Source organism: Paralichthys olivaceus, chromosome 12 (genome assembly GCF_024713975.1).
Source record: "Paralichthys olivaceus isolate ysfri-2021 chromosome 12, ASM2471397v2, whole genome shotgun sequence".
Lineage (NCBI taxonomy): Eukaryota > Metazoa > Chordata > Actinopteri > Pleuronectiformes > Paralichthyidae > Paralichthys > Paralichthys olivaceus.
This window is the reverse complement of record NC_091104.1, coordinates 15,280,389-15,299,694: the sequence shown is the minus strand read 5'-3', so window position 1 is coordinate 15,299,694 and position 19,306 is coordinate 15,280,389. Positions and strand designations below refer to the sequence as shown.

The window sequence follows — 19,306 nt, the reverse complement described above, 5'->3', positions numbered from 1 at the left end:
TCTGGCATTTCAACTGAAAGGGAAAAGAGTAAGAAATATTAGAGTACATCCATCAGAGGCCATATTATCTTTATTAGCAGGTGGAAACCTCCATACTGTACTATCTTTCGAATTACAAGTAGATGAAAATCATTGCTAACTTACTGAATCAAAATACACTAGTTTGCTCTCACAGTATGTCCTATTTAGCTAAGTTTGTCGTAGACTATTCCAGTTCTCCCCTCTCTTCTCCTGGGACGGTTGTACAATCCACTGCAGTGTTTGGTTCAGCCATACAGCATCCTGACTGGGTAGTCAGAAGAAAACCCTCTAAAACTCAGGGAGGTGAATAATTCCAGGGGGATGGTCGGCAGTACAATGACCAGACGTCCCGGTTTGTTTGGGGCTGCTCTGGTTTCCTGATATAGATTTCTATAAAACACTAAAATGTTTTCAACTTTAACCACTTAATTTCCCCAGTTTCAGTCAGAATCAAAATAACTATTACATTTAGCATTACATATGTTTTCAGTGCTTACATGAAGGTTTAGCAGGTTCTGGTGTTCTTTTAGTTACATTACCCAATAAAAAAAATGTAAACAAAACACCATGTGTATGTATTCAACAATGATTGGTCTGTGTTGGTAAATCCATGATGTATCTTTGTCAAGGCTATTGCTAGCCTATGAGCTTGCAGCTCTTTCTGACAGGACCTGTCAGTGTGATACTATTTGGCTGGCAAGCCTGTCAATCACTCATTTTCATGCCTGTTGCTATAAAATGGCCTTGAGGCTCGACAGACCAATACACGCATGCTAGCGGTTAGCTGTCCTGCTGAGGAGAAAGTTTTCCAAAGAGCTCCAGGATGCTCACTCATTCCTTCACAAAGTACCCGTCAACGACATGCGCATTGACACAATGGACCCGGTTTGGGAGTTTTAATCTGTGGTCGCCCTATATGTGACTGTTGGTCTATATGGTCACATCGAGGGAAGCGTCCATAACAACAACCATAACAACAAAAGAAATCTGAAAAAAGTCTTATGAAAATAAAAATTTGTTTTCACTGAGAGAAACAGAAGCCTACGTGTCCCCAGCTTCCTGAATCACAATTTCGAGAAATAAAAGTACATTGAAGAGCATCATTTTTCGTAATATTGCCTAAGACCTGGAGGAGAACATCCAGACTCATAACACAACATAACACAAGACAAAAATAGCATTGGCTTTTTTCCCAGCAGTCGTTCGAGGAGAAGTATTGGGAAACTGTCAATCTGCTTAGGTTAATCAAGCAGGGCAACTCAAAAACAGTCACTCCACCATTGGCTTGCCTGTATGCTTTGGGTCACCGCCTTCCTGAAAGGTGAGCCATATCGTACTCTCAGGTCATGGGACCCAAATTACTTAAAATCTAATTACTTAGAAACTGCAAGATGACAGCACCCATATGCAGGATATTTTGGCATCATTCTTGTAAAGTGGTAGGAAGTGGAGACACATCATCCATCTTTTTATAGATATAGTCTATGGTGCAAAAAAATGCTGAAAGGCAGATGAAATACTTTCATGACATAAAAAACCACCATATCAATGAGGTGTCCCCACTGGTGCAGTGAAACAGGCACTTGTTTGTGGGTGTGACGTCAGCGTGATGTCACCCACACACGCTCAATTGAATGAACTCCAGGATTCACAAGGTTATAGGCTTTGGTCCCGCCCTCCGTCTACTGCTCTACATAATGACCATGGCAGCCGCTGCTCTGCACTCACAGCCGGAGAAAGTGCACCGTGGGTCGGGCTGCTGACAGCTCTTGAGAACCGGAGACTTTGATCGAGCACCTGTGAAGGAAGGGAGCGAAACATGGCGGACTCCAGCCTCAACAACATGACATCCCTGGCCCGGGCTTTATCGCAGCCTACACTGGACCTGAGGGAGTTCAGTGACATTTCTCCCACTCGCGGCGCTCAGCTGCAGCCATGCCGGAGGAGAAGGTTGTCGAGTAAGAGCTCGCTGGAGACCATTGGGCCAACGACTCCAGCCACCACCGAGGCGAGGGTCCTGGTCATCAACACCGGGGGAACCATCGGGATGACGATACACGATAACGGTAACTGAGCCTCACTGAGCTCGCGTCATCGCGTGTTAGCTGTGACATAAGGAGGGAGCGTGCGTGTCAACAACACGTGAGCGCATCCAGAATTAGTCCCACAATGCAAACAGTTTAGCCACACAAGCCGAAGGGTGCAGCAGTTAGCATGCTAAGAGACACCAGGTTGGAGCGCACACATGAGCTAACTGTCTCCATGACTCCACCTCCCCCGGCTCCTCAGAGACCACACGTTAAAGGACTTTTATTTCAGCGGGAGGGGTGAGGTCAAATACTCCGGATAACTCTTAGATTATTATTTCTTACCGAATAATAATGGCTTGATGCACCTTAGAAGTAATAGAAATATATAGATGTACTTTATCGGTTCCAGAATAGGGCACTTAACACAGTCAACAAGTGTATATATATATATATATAGAAGATCCTTAATATATAAAGAATACGAATATGAAAAATACACAATATTTACATGTTCATACCTGTGTACATACATGCATACAGTATATTTCATAATAGTCAATATTTTTCTTTCTGTGTGACGGTATGATTATTGTGGGGGCTTACACCCACCACCACCTCAACAACCTTAAAGTACCCCCTCGCAGACAATGGTAAGGACAAACAGTTCCCGTTACAATGCAGTTCAGAGAAACGCTATCCTCTCAATGGATAACTAGATGTTTACACGAGGTATTGGGCAACATCTGGAGCATGTGGTTAGGTACGGTAACATTCAGATGTCCTTCCAGCTGCAGGTACAAGCAGGAACAGGTCTTTTTCAAGGCTGTTCATCAGTAGTTGATGCCAACACTACTATGAAGGGTGAAGTGTTTGAGTCCACAAAACACTTTTGCAGTTTCAGCAGTATTGCAGCCAAATCCAATACAATTGAAGTAAATGATGACCACTTCAAATGTGCACACTTCACCCACCACTCCATCAACATTGAGGTATCTACATATAGATAAGACTTTATTGATAGCCCTTTTCTTACTAACAATAGAACTGCTTTTCAGAATAAATGCAGTAAAAACAAACAAACAAAAAGGAGCAGCTGGAGATTAATTATATTCTTCTTAGGGAGACCACAAAGTAGAGAATAACAATAGTCAGTCCTGCAGGTGATACAAAAGATGTATTAGTGTTTCAGAGAGAGAAACAGTCACACACTGGCAATGTTCTTTGGATGCTGAACTGCATTCTTAGTGACATTTCTGATACATGTTTAAAACTGAGATCTGAGTCAAAAATGTCTCTTCTTGATTTGACTTTGAGGTCTTTGTCCTGATTGAGGATTATAAAATTCTCTGCTATCCATAACTTGATGTCTAAAATACAGTTGAAAGACGCTTCAAGTTACAGCAACGTAAAGCGTGTGTGCTATGGAAAGTGATGACGTCCCTCCTGGTGATGTGTCCAAGAGGCAGACTGTCAAGGATAAAAGTCCTAGTAGTGAACCCTGAGGTACACCACAAAGTATTTTTAACTTTTGGATGAGCATTCAACAGTCTGATGAAAATTCCCTGTCTATACGGTAAGACAAGTGAGACCAATGAGCCTGAGGTCTGTCTAAAAGAATTCAGTGGTCTACTCTGTCAAAGGCTGCACTTCAGTCAAGTAGTGTTTTTAAATTGTATTATTATTTTTTTAGCCAGTAATGATTGTATAGTCTGCCACTTTAACACTTAAATATCTTGAAATTGACTCAGCTTTGTCATGGTTGGAGTTAACTTTGGACCTTTGACATATACTCATTCTAACAAAAGCTTCCTATCTTTCTGCCAGGATTTCTGATGGCAGCTCTCCTGATGTCTTGAGGGCTTTTGCTCACGTGGCTGTCAGCCGCCACGTGTTGGCTCTCATTTAGGGTGTACTGCAAAATTTCTCCTGGGTTTTCATTCACAGTGCACATATTCACATATCTCCTCCACAGCAGCAGCAGTGGTGTATTCACAATTATTCACTTTTTATAATTTATATTAGAATTATCCTTTAACCAATAGCTGAAATACTATTAACTCAGTGTAGATAAGAAGAATGAATGGATTTTTTCAACAACTGTAAAAATGCAGTTTCTTACATGTGCCACAAGGGTTCAGTATTAGACTGATGTTTGGTCAGTTCGCTGTGCTCTTCTCCCTAGTGATCAATGATTATCATGATCCCCTTTTTCTGTTTCTTTATCCCACAGTGCTCGCACCAACAGCCAATGCACTAGTAAAGAGCCTGCGCAAGCTGCCCATCCTCCATGATGCGGTGTATGCCGATGAGACTGACATGTATAACTACTATTCCTATGAGAACACCCTGGTCCTGCCGTAAGTGCACCCACATACCCTCCTTGCTTAATCAATATTTTGAAGAACTAATATAACGTATGTTCTGCTCTTGTCTGGTACGGTATAGTCTCAAGTATCACATCTTGATTGTACATGTAAAAAATACATTGTATATTACATGATATTTAAAACCAGTTGAATGTTATTGATGGTCCTTCAAGTGAGCATCATGTAAGGTCACACCACAGAAACAGCAGGTATTGGTGGTTGTATAAAGGACCATGAAAATCAATTCAACAGGAAAATGATCACTTAATGTAAAATCTTCAACGGCTATTCAATAGTTGATTCTTAGTTTATTTCATCACTGTTTTTATTATATGCTTAAAGAAAAAAAAACAACAAATGATCAAGAAGGCAAAGGATTACCTGTCTTCATAATGAAACGAGAAATGCAATTCATGTATTGTAATGTTATTGTCCTTGACAACTAATGTTTTTGTGAGTAGCTTGTATTGAAATACTTAAGTTACTGTATGTGTAGACCATTGGTATGAAAATTGAATCATAGACATGCAAGGCGGGTTGTTGCTATATGCTAAATCAATTTAGAATTGATAAACTCTGCATCTTCATGAATATTACATGTACCCAAGAGTATATTTGTTATTGTCACTAATCAGTGAAAGATCCATTTCCTATCTGAAGAAACAGAGATTGAATAGAAATGACTCACTGTCCTTATAAGAATAATAACACTGAGTTTAATGACTATAAACTGCTTTTATTGCTTTAACAGGAAGCTGACATCTCATTCTGGACAGTCATTTCATGGGTGCTGTAGCATTGGTAGCATTGTGTGTGCCTGCGCTGTGCCTGAGAGTGGTGTGAGCCTGTGCTGTCCTTAAGCGCAAATGTTAGGGTGTGCTCGCCTGACAGGAAATGCATGCCAACATGGCCTTTGGCATAAGGAGAAAATAGCAGGAAGGATACAGGAGCACAGAGCGGCATGCGCAGCCTGAAGTATTTCTGTGTGTCTAACTCTGCACTTGTGAATGTCATCTCCGTCACCAACAAGCCATCTGCTTTAAAGTTTAGCATGGGGGTGGGTTCAGTCAGCTGGGATAGCCTGATGTTTTGTTTTAGGTTTATTTAGTAAAGCGCTGCCGTTTGCCTGCTGGTTAATCTGCTCTACTGCATGTTAGATTTTTTTTTTTTTTAACATTGCGTTGTCTTTTTGTCTGCTCCATGTGCTGTGGAGCGGTGAGCGGAAAGCCCCCTTGTGAGTGGGCTCCCAGCTGATCAACAGTCTCTGTAGGGTCTTCATTAGTGATAGTAGGCACCGCGTCTGCCAGAAATGTACGTTCCCTCGCAAATTTCCATACCCCCCTTCACGTAGGCTGCTGCAATGCAAGGCGTTTGAGCAGCAGGGAGGAGTGTAGTGTGTGGTGAAGATAAGATATATACACAGTTGTTTTCCATAAACCTGAAGTTGAGGCCGTGTGAGCAGTTTTTGAGGCTCATAATAATATTTCAGAGGACTGTGCAACTGCTCTCAACCTCACAAATTGTCCACACCTCCAGCAGCTTTCTTGTGCTCATCCATTAGTGTATACTGTCTATGGGGGTACTGTTGATAGTATGCAGTTGCCAAGCTTATGTTACTGAGGAGGGAATTAGTTTATTGATTTATTGAAAAGCTTTATTCATGCGATGTTTCGAGGGTACGCCACAAGGCCGCCTGCCCCCTACCTCCACCCATCTTCTTCTCGAGTCCCTCAACACACACACACACACACACACACACACACACACACACACACACACACACAAATCATTATTCTTAGGCTATTAGGCATCTTAGCATGGATATATGCAAATGCGTCGCTTTGCTCCACCTCAGGCTGCCCCACCACATGGATATATGATTTGTAATATGAATAGTGTTTTCTGGGGGAACTTTGGTCTGAATATTATCAATGTGATGCGTTCTTGGGTCGTGTCTGGACTTGAGGCTAAATAGAAGAGTGTCTGGTTGGGTGGACTGGGGCTTGCCTCCCAGTCCTTCCCCCTGCTGTTCCATTCATCTTATATCTCAGTGTTATGAGGCTGCCCTATGGTAATGTGGCGGGGGGGTGTTCCACCCTGTTTCTCTAAAAAGGGAGATTAAAAAAGAAAATCTTTCCATGGTTGTTTAGCCAGTCAAGCTGCCTTATACGCAGTGTCGCAGGTGGGGCGGCCCGAGTTAAACTCCACTTAGAGCCGATTTAATACAAGGTTCCCTACCTTGTAATTGGAATGAAAAAGAAAGACACAAGGTTTGACCTAATCTGAGATGACTTACCAAATAACCCTCAAGGTATATGAAATGGGTTGTCTAATATATAATTCACAAATATCCAATAGCTCCAAAAAACATTAGTACTTTAATCATTGGCACTGAAAACTCAACACACTGCAAGTTTAGAAAATACATGCAAATACAGAAAAGAGACTGACTGAAGTCGGGTGTTGGAAAATTAGCTCTTATTTCAGTAACCCCAGACAGAAACTTGAGAGAGGAGACGACACGGTTCCTATTTCTGCGTCACATGAATTTTGCTGCTCGCCACCTTTTTGGGGACAATCAGCAAATCCTGTCATACACCACATGACCAAATGGCATTTTTCAGACAAATCAGGAGAACAGTGACTTTGTGTGAGACCTGTCTCTGTTTTAGAAACACGGACAACTCTGTTCTCTCTGTTGCTTTTTGCTTTGGTTTCACAGCAACGCTGCTGACCTCAATTTCCAAATTGGATAAACAGAAATTTAAAGAGACTTATACATGAAACTGTGTATTAAAAGTTAAAACTAAAATAAAACATTTCTCTTTGCCAAATAACACTATTAGTAATGTTATTGAACTCTTTTTGGAGTGGGAAAAGAGAACTGATTTGATCTTACACTGGATTTATCAGATGTTAAACTAGCAGCTAAAAATGTAATAAACACTGTATCCAGTGTTGGTTACATTGTGACTATTTGCACCACTTACGTTCTCATGATTTATGTTTATTCAATTTGGTTTGTCTATGTGAGTGTTTTCTGAAGCTGCACTGCAAAGAGCTGTTATGCCCCTCCCTTCTACACTCCTTAAAATGCCTCTGTGTGTGTGTGAAACAGGTTTTGGCTTCCTGCTGCTGAGACACAAAGCTAAATACACTTAGTTACACTTCATAAAGTCAGCTTAGTTTTCAGTGTATCCCCATCCTTCTTTAAACATTCTTAAAAGCTTAACCAGCACGTGATGCACCTTTTATGAAATAATCCCAATGAATGAACACAAATAATCAGTAATCACAATAAAGACAATACTAATCATTTGTTTAACCATGTGTCTTCTGTGTGGTTTAGAGTGAACAGCAACACTTAATGACTAAAACCACGGAATGTGGACTGTTTGTTCTTTCTGTGTTATTTTCTGTAGATGACAAGTTTTGTACACAGTCACTGAATCTCATAGACTTAAAACTGAATCTATCTTCCAGGTTATCTAAAGATAAAAAGAGGATCATCTACACTGTCTTAGAGTACTGCCCTTTGCTGGACTCCTCAAATATGACCACAGATGACTGGGGGAGAATTGGAAAGGACATTGAGGTATCTGCTGCTGGATTCCAAATAATACCGTGTATACTTTTGAAAGTGCTCAGATGATGCTAAGATAATATCAATTGTTCGCATGATATAACATAAAATGGAGTAAAATTAACTAATGGTGGCGCTTTTTTAAATAGATGTTTTTTTGTGTCTCGTCTGTCTCCAGAAAAACTACGAAATGTACGATGGCTTTGTGATCCTTCATGGCACAGACACTATGGCTTACACAGCCTCTGCCCTGTCCTTCATGTGTGAACATCTGGGCAAACCAATCGTTCTCACTGGCTCACAGGTGAGAGCTGCTGGACAATAACACAAAAAACACCTTTTACCGTAGCATTTTAAGGCTGTACTGTCTTCTTAAGATAAGGCATGTTCTGTCTTTAGGTGCCTATCTATGAGATGAGGAACGATGGCAGGGGCAACCTGCTGGGGGCGCTGCTGATCGCTGGACAGTTTGTCATTCCTGAGGTGAGGAAATAGAGATGATTCACTTGTAGTAACTAATTTTAAAAGCTTTCCATTAATTCTGCCTTTTTTATCATGTATGGTGTTGATGAATGAATTATGAAAAAACTATAAATGAAATAATGAAAGAACTAATCCTTTGATATTATAAACCTATATATATATATATAATTTGTTTACATGTTAAGAAGATACATGGTCTACAAAAACTTTTCTGATGAGAATTGTATCTTACAACAGTGTTTCGCAATACTGAACAACAAACAGAACAGGAAGAACAGTGTTATCTACTGTGTGTTTATCTGTGTAACACCAAAGTGCAGTAAAACTTGTGTCTCTTGTATTTTATTGGATTTTACTGCATTAAAGAAGAAAACTAAGAACAAACTGACATATTTGAATCGATGTACTTTGAGTGCTGATGAAACCATGTTCACAGGTTTCCATGTTGTGTCTAAAGGTATTTTTGTCTTTATAGACTCATTAAATATCTTTTTTCTCCCTGTTCAGGTGTGTCTGTATTTCTATAACAAACTCTACCGAGGGAATCGCGTGACCAAGGTGGACACTGGGAGTTTCAACGCATTCTCCTCTCCTAACCTTGCTCCACTGGCCATTGTTGAAGTGGATATTAAAAGTAAGCCAGGGATCAGAGTGGGCCTGTCTTTAGGAATCAGATAAACTTTATCTTATTCGTCTTCTCCATCTTTCCTACAGTCAACTGGGATACGGTTTGGAGGCCAAGCACCAAAGTAAAGTTTCAAGTCAGCACTGAGCTGAACCGTAACGTTGGCCTGCTCAGGCTCTTCCCAGGAATCACTTCTGCCACTGTAAGTCAGGACTTGTTTTCTCTTTAACATTGTGAGGTGTTTTTCAACATTGTCACTGATTTCTCAGAAAATAGTTAATGGATCTTGAAAAAACTCACATTCTTGGGATGGATATTCATGAGTTTGTGCTATGTAGTGCAGGTCCAAAGAAAAATGTAGAGAATTCAAATGTGGTCTCAAAAAGAGAACTGTTATATGTGTGATATGTGCTCTACTTAGTGCCATTCTAGTTCTGTCTGTCACATATAATGTTTAGAGCTGCTTGGTCCTTGCATCACCCAACAGAACAGTGTGGATGTTCATCAGCTGAGGCTCAGTGGAAGCTGGGTGATGCACCAGGACAATGTCACTAAACACTGAAGTAACAATAACTACAAAACTGGAAGGGCACTCGTAGAGCACATACCTCCGCTTAGGTTAATGCCTTATCACACCATTATTAAAGAATGTTTAAAAAAAGAAAGTTTACAAAAAAATCCTGAGTCCTTTTTAAGACAGAATGGGTTCTTCGTCAGAAAATTCCTCACCTCTCCACAAAACGTAATGGAAATCAGTTCAGCTGTGTTATCGTGCTAAATAACAAGTAGACAAACAAAAGCAAATGAAAACATTTTCCTTGGTTGAGGTAATGACATGATTCCAAAGAATATGGCTGAGCTGAAAACGTTCTGTGGGAAGAATGAGAATTCCTCCTGAACCTCTTGCATATCTGACAGCAGCTACTAGAAGCTCCTGTTTTGATATAAAAGGAGGTTTTGACCAGTAATGAAATCCACAGGTTTACCATCTCCTTTTTTCCACCAGCACTGTTGATGTGTAAATGGTTCCGTTAAAAAATACAAGATTAGAGCTGTTCGCATGTTTGCTTAAGCACATTGTGTTTGTCTTTTACATGTGACTCGGATAAAGATCGGATCACATTTCATGAACAAGTAATGCAGAAAATCAGTTTGTTCCAATGGGTTCACATGCTTTTTATTGCCTTGATATTTGCATGAAGTTTCAAATCATCTACTGCGAGTAATGTGTCCATTTTTTTATGTGTAAATACAGTTTCAAGTCAGCACAAGATTAAATTGAGTCGAATGATGAAAGGGATACATTAAAGACTTTAACAGCGTCATGCATATATTTTTATCCATGCGTGTTGTAATGAAATAATTTCCCTCCTGAGTATTAAAACGTAATTAAGTAAATGTTCTTCAAAGGCAACTGACTGCTCCAAACTGCAATAAAATATAGTTAAGTTTAATTTAATTGTGCTATTACCCATCTTCTGTTACTTTGCCAGTCATGTAAACTGCCATCAAAGCTCAGCCCAGAGAAAGATGAGAAGGAGTTATGGGCCGTGACCAATCACCCTGTAAAGAGGGAGGATTGGCACAGATACTGTAACATTTAGCTGCACCTCCCCCTGCAGCGGCTGCTGGGAGGGCGACTTTACTGTCTCAATCTGCTGCCGCTGCCCAGCTCGGCTATCAAGACTTCCTTACAGCTTTTAACTGCCTTCGTAAGGCACTGTTTTGATAAGGCACCAGACTCTCCTGTTCCCCGTCCGCCACTGCTCTGTGAGCGCTTCATTGGTAATCTGCGTCAAACATTTCTTGTCAAACTGCTTATCACATCAAAAAATACAGACTGTACCCGGCACTGATAATGTCACCTTCTCCTCACGTTTTATGGTAACTGCCGTGGTCTTGCCAAGTGACTTTATGCTTGCTAACACCTTCAGATTAATTGCTCTCCTTACTGCAATTTCAGTCATCTGCCATTCTAGTCATAAGCCATGGCTAATGATGTGGTATAGGGCCTCTCTCTGCCAGCCAACCAGTGATGGAGATATTGGTTGCGTAGATGGTGCCAGATGGGCTTTTTAGTGGAGTGGATGGTCGCATGCGTTGGATTGAAAGGGTCTGCAGGAAAAATAACATGGAATACTAATTCCTCAATTTGATTCTACACAGTTGAGCGGCCAGTTGAGCTAGTCATAAATTGTGGGTGTTTATAATATGAAACTGTGGTGGTGTCCGTTTCCAGGTGAGAGCTTTCCTGCAACCGCCCATGAAGGGCGTGGTCCTGGAGACCTATGGCAGCGGAAACGCTCCCGATAACCGTCCTGACCTGATAATGGACCTGAAGAAGGCCATTGCCTCTGGTGTCATCATCATTAACTGCACTCAGTGTCTGAGGGGCACCGTGTCCGCATCATACGCCACTGGAATGGTAGTTCATGTTCACCTTTTGGTCAAAAAACACAACCTTTGTGTTTTTTGTGATTCATTTTCCAAATAAAAATAAGAGAATCTGATCTGTTAAGCGACTCAAAACCATTTAGAAAGAAAGAATTTAACAGATTACACATTCTCATGATTTCTCAGGTGTTGATGGAAGCAGGGCTGATAGCTGGTGGTGATATGACTCCAGAGGCTGCCCTGTCAAAGTTGTCCTATGTGTTGGCCAAGACGGACATTGATCTAGAAGCCAAGAAAAAGGTCTGTGTCCTCATACGTAACCAAATACAGGTTTTGGAGAATCAGAAAAAATGAAGTAAAAGTGTGCTTATGTTTGTGACTCTGTCTCAGCTGATGGGTCAGAACCTGCGAGGTGAAATGAGCGTCGACTTAGTGGGAGCCAAGCTGTGTCTCAGCGACAGCCGCTTTATCCAGGCCGTCGCCAAGTCTCTGAGCGTCAGCTGCAAGGAGGTGAGGACGCCACTGCCCAACAGCTAATGAGTCCTAACGGAGCAGTTCTTTTCATTATAGCTTAACTTGCATTGAAGACATTTCCTTTGAAATTTCGTTATTAGATTCATGCATATGTTGAAAAAAAAAAAAAAGGATTTAAAAACTTGTTCAACACTTTAATGATGATATTTTGTTATGTCTCCAGGAGCTGGAAGCCATTCGTGACGCTCTGACTCCTCCACTGGCTTGTGCTGCCGCTAAGATTGGAGACATAGAAGCTTTAGAAGCCCTTAAAGAAATGGTACAACATTACAGTCCATTTCATACGCATGTCCAGTTTAACTACACTGGTATTAACAAACCTCTCATACAAACACCTTAAAATAAGTTTGATTTATTTCAATGGAAAGTGTTTTACAGAAAAATATCCTCAGCCTAAACCTACTCTCATCAAAAACTGGTTAATCTGCCTTCTGAGCTCAACACAGTGTTTGCTGTGACAGTCTGAACACAGCTTAGTGCTAATTGTTTATACCAGTGGAGCAGCTTATCTTGAAGCATGCTTGGCTTTTCAGTCTCAACCTCATGTCAACATTTACACTGATGCATTTCCAGCGCCACTCTCTCCGTATTTGAAGGACGGAGCAAACACACAGGTGCACAGGGAAACAAAACATGAGGCCCGACTGGTAAGGCAGGCCCTGAGTCATCCGAGCAGTCACATGTACATGTATGTCCTGTATGTGGCTTGACTGGTATGCAGTCGCTGCTTAGACAGTTTGTGGTGACTGATTTAATGATACTTCCTTTGATATCCTGAAATCTGTTGTCGAAATGTGCCACTTTCAAACCTACAATTTGTGATGAATTTAACCCAAAGGCTTCTCATTCGGTAGATTGTTGGTTTCATAGTTTCATTTTAAGTTTAAATTCTAGTGCTGCTTTTAAACAGCTCTGCACGGCAGGGTTTTGTTCAAACTGCAGATAGGGTACACCAGTCTGTATTTACAGCAGGACAGTATGTGGGATGGTTTCATTCTAATACTTATAAAGGAACATGTAATAATAATAAAGGAACATGAAACCCAGTGCAGTAGTTTGGGTCAAATGGTTTAAGAATGATAATGGAAGCAAAAGCTTATTAGTTCTTATTTATAGGATAAAATCATTGTTTGTTGATCATAAACAAAATGTGAACCATCACCAGACCTGCTCTTTAACAACCAGATGAAATAAAGTGGTGTTTTTTTCTTTTTCTTTCTCACAGGGCACCAACTTGTGTCTCGGAGACTATGACGGACGTACACCCCTACACATCGCAGCCTGTGAGGGCCACCTAAATGTGGTGGAGTACCTTCTGAGTCATGGAGCTACAGTCTACGCTAAAGATCGCTACGGGGATACACCCCTATGCAATGCTGTACGCTTCAGGTAAACCTGCCCTGTGTTTGAAACAGTAAGAGCTGATGATGGTTTTTATCTGTCTCTTAAGGTAATTATGTCAAGTAAGCTGCAAACACAACATTTAAAATCCCCCTTTTTTTGCCATTAGCAACCATTGTTATTCCTCATAGTCATCGGAGTTTTCCTGCAAACATGTTGTTAATGGCCCCTATAGAGGAGACTTCATTAAAAGAGCTGGAAAGTGGGAAATGTGCAGGAAGGGGAGCAGCAGCTGTCAGAGAGAGAGAGAGAGCGAGAGAGAAACAAGGGGATGCAACTCGTAATGGAGTTTAGAGGCCAGGCAACAAACTAATTAGGCTAATTGTCACCTCACAATATAGACTGTGTTTATTTTTACCAAAGCTCATTTTAAATTTGTGTCATTCATTGACTATGCGTTAAGAGCCATGTTTAATGTTTCTGCTATGACACTACGTGGAGCCACAGGGTGAAAACGTTGTATGTGTTGTGCCAAATGGCTGTTGTCCTATTTTAACGGTTGGCTTAACTGCAAGTGTGGACTTGTTTCGCTTGCGATGGCAGAGGGATGCACTTAACACTAACACCTGTCGGTAGACTTCCTGCAGTGAACCCTTTACTATGGCCTTCATAAAAGTATTGAACGAAATAAGACAAAGTAACCCAACTGGAGTTTTGAGTTGCTACCAGAATGTCAAAATGTCTGACGCACTTGTCACCGACATTTTAGCGACTGTAGCCTGATGTCCATATATGGGGTGGCAGAGAGAGAGAGAGAAAAGGTTTTAAGGAACGAATGTGGGGAGTGTCCCCCAAACCAGTCCTACCAGCCTACTCCCAGTTTCACGGATGAGAGATACTGGCTTCTGAACACACTAAACGTTTTATAGTTTCTCTCACAATCACTCTACACACCTCACAACAGCCAAGCATTAAATTGTCATCTTGTATAAATGACCTAGGTCAGCTCTTAATGATAAACGCAGCAGCTCAGGGACCAACATCTTGAGGCCTTTTTGTTGTATTGTTTATTCCTGCAAATGTCACTGCAGGTGTCTTCTGTGTGGGCGGTTCGTTGTGGGCGATAAGGAACTTGTTCCTACTCGCCAAACTGCCACTACTGCCATGTTGACTCTGTCAATCAAAGCTGAAAATCTAAAAGTATAGTTTAGAATGTGATGAAGTTCAAAAGCTTGAAAACAACATGATACTGAAGTGACGCTTCTGAACAGTTCCTTAAACAGGTTTATCAGCTGGTATCAACTGAGTGACTTGGTGCTAGTTTTTATGTTTTAAATATACAGTAATATTACATTGCATGTCCTCTAATAATTCATTTAGACACAAGGAAGTTGTGAAGCTTCTGAGAAAGACCGGAGCTCACTTCTCCAGAGACAAGCTGGAGGAAGCAGGAGCAGAACTGTGCAGGTGAGACACACGGGAAGCATATCGCCAAACAATCGCACACATACACGGTTGTTCGGCTGTGCACACAGTGACCTATCCTACATAGCTGACAACCAGTCGCCCCACTCTTACACAAACAGCAGGAATGCTCCCAGGCAGCATAGTTTCGGATCTGCTCTGCATCTCTACTTTCGGCAAGTACACAATGCTGGCTGGCCCCGGTTATTTATCTGGATGAAACACTCAACAAGCATAGTCAAATCTGTTCCAATGAACCATATCAGAAACACGCCTTTTGTAAGGTAGAAATTTGGCTCCTGTCAATTTTGAGAAAGAAGTGAAACGTCAGTGACCCATGAAGACCAACGTTACTGATTTCTTTCCCTAATGTGCTGCCCAGTCTCTCAAACAAGTTTCTTTATACAACCTGTCCTTCACCCAGTATCAGTTTAATTGTGTTAATAATGCTTATGTCAGGAAACTGAACCCTTTGCTGTAATAACTCTGTCCTTTCCTGTGTCAGTCTGGCAGCCAACAGTGACCTGGATGGCCTGGAGATCTGGAGCCTTGCCGGAGCAGACCTGACTAGACCAGGCTACGACGGACAGACGGCATTTCAAGTGGTAGGTTCAGGGCGGACACAATCCTCGTTAATAAAATAACTTAAACAATTTTTTGATTAAAACCACTTACTCTTTCTTCACCAGGCCCAGGCTGTCGGCAGAACTGAAGCATTGGCGTTTTTAGATCAGCTCTTGAACAAAAAACACCAGGTGATCACTGTTTCCTATTCTAGCTCCTTCATATCTTCTTCTTTCATGACAAACAAGCAACTTCCACAAACAACTTCCTCTTAACTTGACTGTAACTCTCATTTGATACGATTCTCTCTCTATAATTTCCTCTTAATTACATGTTTGTCTTGTTTAATTTCAGACAGTATTTGGTGAATTTAATTCATATGATGAATATGAGGATGATGAGGAGGTAAATGTGACAGTGTGAATTTGTGCATTTCCTTATTTATATATTTCCCATAGTGACCCCCACAAGCATGGCTCCCATTCTTCTTTGTACACATCACTTCGAGCCTTTAGTCCCTCCATTTTTGGTGTATAGGTGTTGAGTGTACCGCTGCATGCTTTGCATGATAACCCCCTAGTCCCCCACATTGTATTTCACCTAAAACATAAAAAATACACAATAAAATGTATAAAAAGATTTGTTCACATTCTTCACGTCTTCACACAATATTGACGTGACACTGAATGAGCTCCTCACTCTATGTAGAGGTGATTGTAAAGCTGCAGAAATTTCAGGCAGCCATTTCCAAAAGTGTTTTTAGGCTGAAGTGACTGTCGCAGCTTCATCTTTTACAAAATCAACGTCAGCACAGATCAAGGTTTTCCTTCATCTCTTATGCTAAAATGAACGGAGGGAGAATAATTTCAGCAACCTAGTAGCTCTTCCAAGGTAGATATTGGAATGTCAGTATTATATGAGGACATATGTGAATAAATAATAATATATTAAATATATACATAAACAAATAATATAAATCCGTTTTGCAGGAGCTTTTAAACAGAATGGAAGGAAGCAGTAAAAAAAATTTAAAAAAAATAATCTATAAGTGAAGATTAAAATGAAAATTCCTGGATCCACACTATAATTTGATATGTTCTTCTCTGACCCATACCACAACCTTGTTTTTGTGTAGTCCTTGGTGAAGGTAAAAACGCATTTACTGCTTTTCCCACTCCTCAACCATAAGGACCTGCTGCTTTCTGCTTTTTCAAAGCTCAATAAACTGAATTTCTTTGTCACAGATTTTTACTGGTCTTTAAATATTTTCTTAAAAATCTGGTCACAATTAATGGCTGCACACAAATGCCGGAGAATGCTGTACGTTGCGGCTGGCTTCACTTTAGGCTTACCTGTGTGTGTTTGTGTGCTTCTGTCATAGGCTACTTCTGGGGACACAATTTAGATTTAAAAACTGATGATTTTGCAGTAGTTGATTAAGCGTAGTCTCCAGGGAAAGTTCTGTAATGTAATGTCCCCAAAAGTGACCTGTGACGTTTGTGTGTTTGTGCTGAAACACCTCTCCACTCACCAATGTTTCATATTAATTTGGTTTCCCTGTCCCTGGCAGGACGGCGGAGTGATTGAGTTCACTGCCAGGCCGTCAGCACTGTGAGGGGACGCTGCCTCAACCGACAGGAAGCCGTCCTGCGTTTGCTACCACTTCCTTCCCCGAGCCGTCCTGCACACGCTGTCCACCCTCCTGCTGAATGTCACAGTTGCACTCACTTTTGAATGTCTATTTTTGAATTGATCTTTTTGCCATTGAAAGCCAATCACTGCTCACACGAAAGCCAGTTAACCATTGTCCAGGAAGAGCAACCATAAGTGTGTGTACGTACATACTGTACGTAGGAAATGTATTATCATTCTGAATGTTTTAACTTTTTTATTTGTTTACGTCCATGAACAACAGACTCAGTTATTGTTACGACCTGTCAGGGAATTCAGAGCTTCACCTGAGCTGTTCTATCATGGAGACCGCTGAAACTTCCCATGAACAGCGAAGGATGACGATGAAATTAATTTTTTGGCAAACAAAGTTAAAAAGGGCACATTACTTAATTGAGTATTGTCGTACTGTTCTACAGCAATGTATAAATGACATTTAAGAAGCACAGGGTACCTTCACAGATCTTATTTTTATGCTTATTTTTATAGTAAGATGATGGAAATATCTTTATAGAAAATATGTTTTCTGGAATATGAACCAACTGTATCACTTGACTCGGGTCTAAAGTGTTTTCTCGAGTATCGAAGCTGAGATTCTCACTTCCGTCTGCTCAAACAGGAATAACAAAAACCTGCTGTCACCTTCCAGACTCATCCAGCCTGTTTCTCGTGCCGATCGTTTAGCTGGAAGAGTCACATCTCTCTTTTGAAATGTAAAAGAAGAAATTTAATCGACACCAACGTCAAACCACGACAGTTTCTGTTTTCTATCTTGTATTTTCTCCTCTATTTGTGTGTGTGACCACAAACATGACTTGTTTTTTTGTACAAGTAAGTGTTGTTTAACAGTGCTGCTCTCTGATTTGACATAATTTAATCTAAACCAATCAATGTTATTTTGTTTTCACGCTTTGATGTAAGAAAATTACATGTGACTTTAAGTTGCAAATACTTATGAATTACTTGAAAGGTGCTGTTATTGTCCCAATTTTGTGCGTTTAAAAAATGCATGTGTAAAGCAGTTGTGTGTTTCTCCAATGGAAAATAAATCTCTTGTGTGAAATCACCGTCTCCTGTTGTATGAAACTCACATCCTGGCTAAAGATTTCTGAGCAGTTTCTGACTTTGTGATTTTCTATATGAATAAGTGCACGTCCGCCCAATGGTGGAAGGCCGCTTCTGTAGGTCTTTTGTGTTCTCCACAGAAATGGGTTCAGAATAATAATTGGATTGCTTCATTGGGCCTTCAGCAGAAACACATCAGACACAAACTGGAGCTGGTTTTACACTCATCAGTTTTAGCTCCTACAAATCTGACACTGAGATTAATGAAGAGTTTAAACCAGAAATCAGAGATGACATAAAATTCCTCGCGTCCATGTGACTTTTTCAGCCTGGTATTTGAAGTCTCTTGTCTTGAGGGCGGCTGTCCCTTCGTGCTCTTGTGGAGCTGGTGGAACCCAGCTCGTCCGGTTAGACCAGCATGGGTCTCATTCCTGACTGAATGAGAGGCTTGTATGAACCTAGCCCCAAAACACTATATAAAGAGCTGGAACTCTGCAGTCACTCAGTCTGGGCTGAGATGGCACCAAGGAAGACTCTCCTTCTCCAGTTGAGCACTCAGGACAAAGAGCCGAAGTTTGTTTTCCTGTGGACTTATTCTCTTGCAAGTAAGTTGCGTTGTGTCGGCGAAACCTGTTGTGTTGATTTGTTTATTGTGTTGTAACCACCAGATGATCTCAGAGTCTAATTCCAGCTTCTGTTTTTTCAGCAGTAGTGTGGAAGACGGACTTTTTACCCAGAGGATGTTGTGTAGTCTCGCTGATTAAGTGGTTCTCAACAGTTCAACAGTTCTTAGAGAAAATTGTGAAATGTTTAGGACCACTTGACCAGCCAGACCAATGCTGCTGTCGGAAAACATCTGAGAAGGCCGGATTCTGATCATTTCATGTCAAACTGTGAGTTGTGTTCTCTCTGTCTTCCTCTCTCATTGTGCCCCCTTGTGTTGCACTGCTACATCCCAGCCACTGTGTTGGGGTTGTAAAAAATCATCAGGCTTCAGTAATTTCATTCTGCTGGCATGCACACAAAATTTTTAACAGCCCTGCTGATGCACTAACGCTGCTGTTTTTTCTCTCTGTTTTACTGTTGTTACTGTTCAGAGGTACTGATTAAAACAAGTCAATAAAAAACCATTTGTCTCTGTTGAGTTTGTGTGGGCTGGTGGATT

The 19,306-nt window shown here is 41.0% G+C and overlaps 1 protein-coding gene across 5 annotated transcripts; it reads left to right on the top strand.

Moving 5' to 3' along the window:
• Positions 1-1,626: 1,626 nt before the first annotated feature.
• Positions 1,627-19,285, top strand: aspg (asparaginase homolog (S. cerevisiae)). Of its 5 annotated transcripts, XR_011244640.1 has the most exons (19): positions 1,667-2,087; positions 4,282-4,408; positions 5,169-5,204; positions 7,901-8,012; positions 8,179-8,304; positions 8,400-8,483; positions 8,991-9,117; positions 9,198-9,310; positions 11,348-11,533; positions 11,689-11,802; positions 11,893-12,012; positions 12,200-12,295; positions 13,262-13,425; positions 14,758-14,844; positions 15,347-15,446; positions 15,531-15,596; positions 15,760-15,810; positions 16,976-18,746; positions 18,848-19,285. XR_011244640.1 is itself a non-coding variant. In XM_069535103.1 (18 exons), exons 1-18 carry the CDS (start codon positions 1,841-1,843, stop codon positions 17,018-17,020), a joined length of 2,001 nt encoding a protein of 666 aa, XP_069391204.1. In that variant the 5' UTR covers positions 1,667-1,840; the 3' UTR covers positions 17,021-19,285. The 5 variants fall into 5 exon arrangements, 4 of the variants coding, with proteins under 4 accessions (XP_069391205.1, XP_069391208.1, XP_069391204.1 ...); XM_069535103.1 differs by having other exon boundaries at positions 16,976-19,285; XM_069535104.1 differs by lacking the exon at positions 5,169-5,204 and having other exon boundaries at positions 1,627-2,087; positions 16,976-19,285.
• The last annotated feature ends 21 nt before the right edge of the window (positions 19,286-19,306 follow it).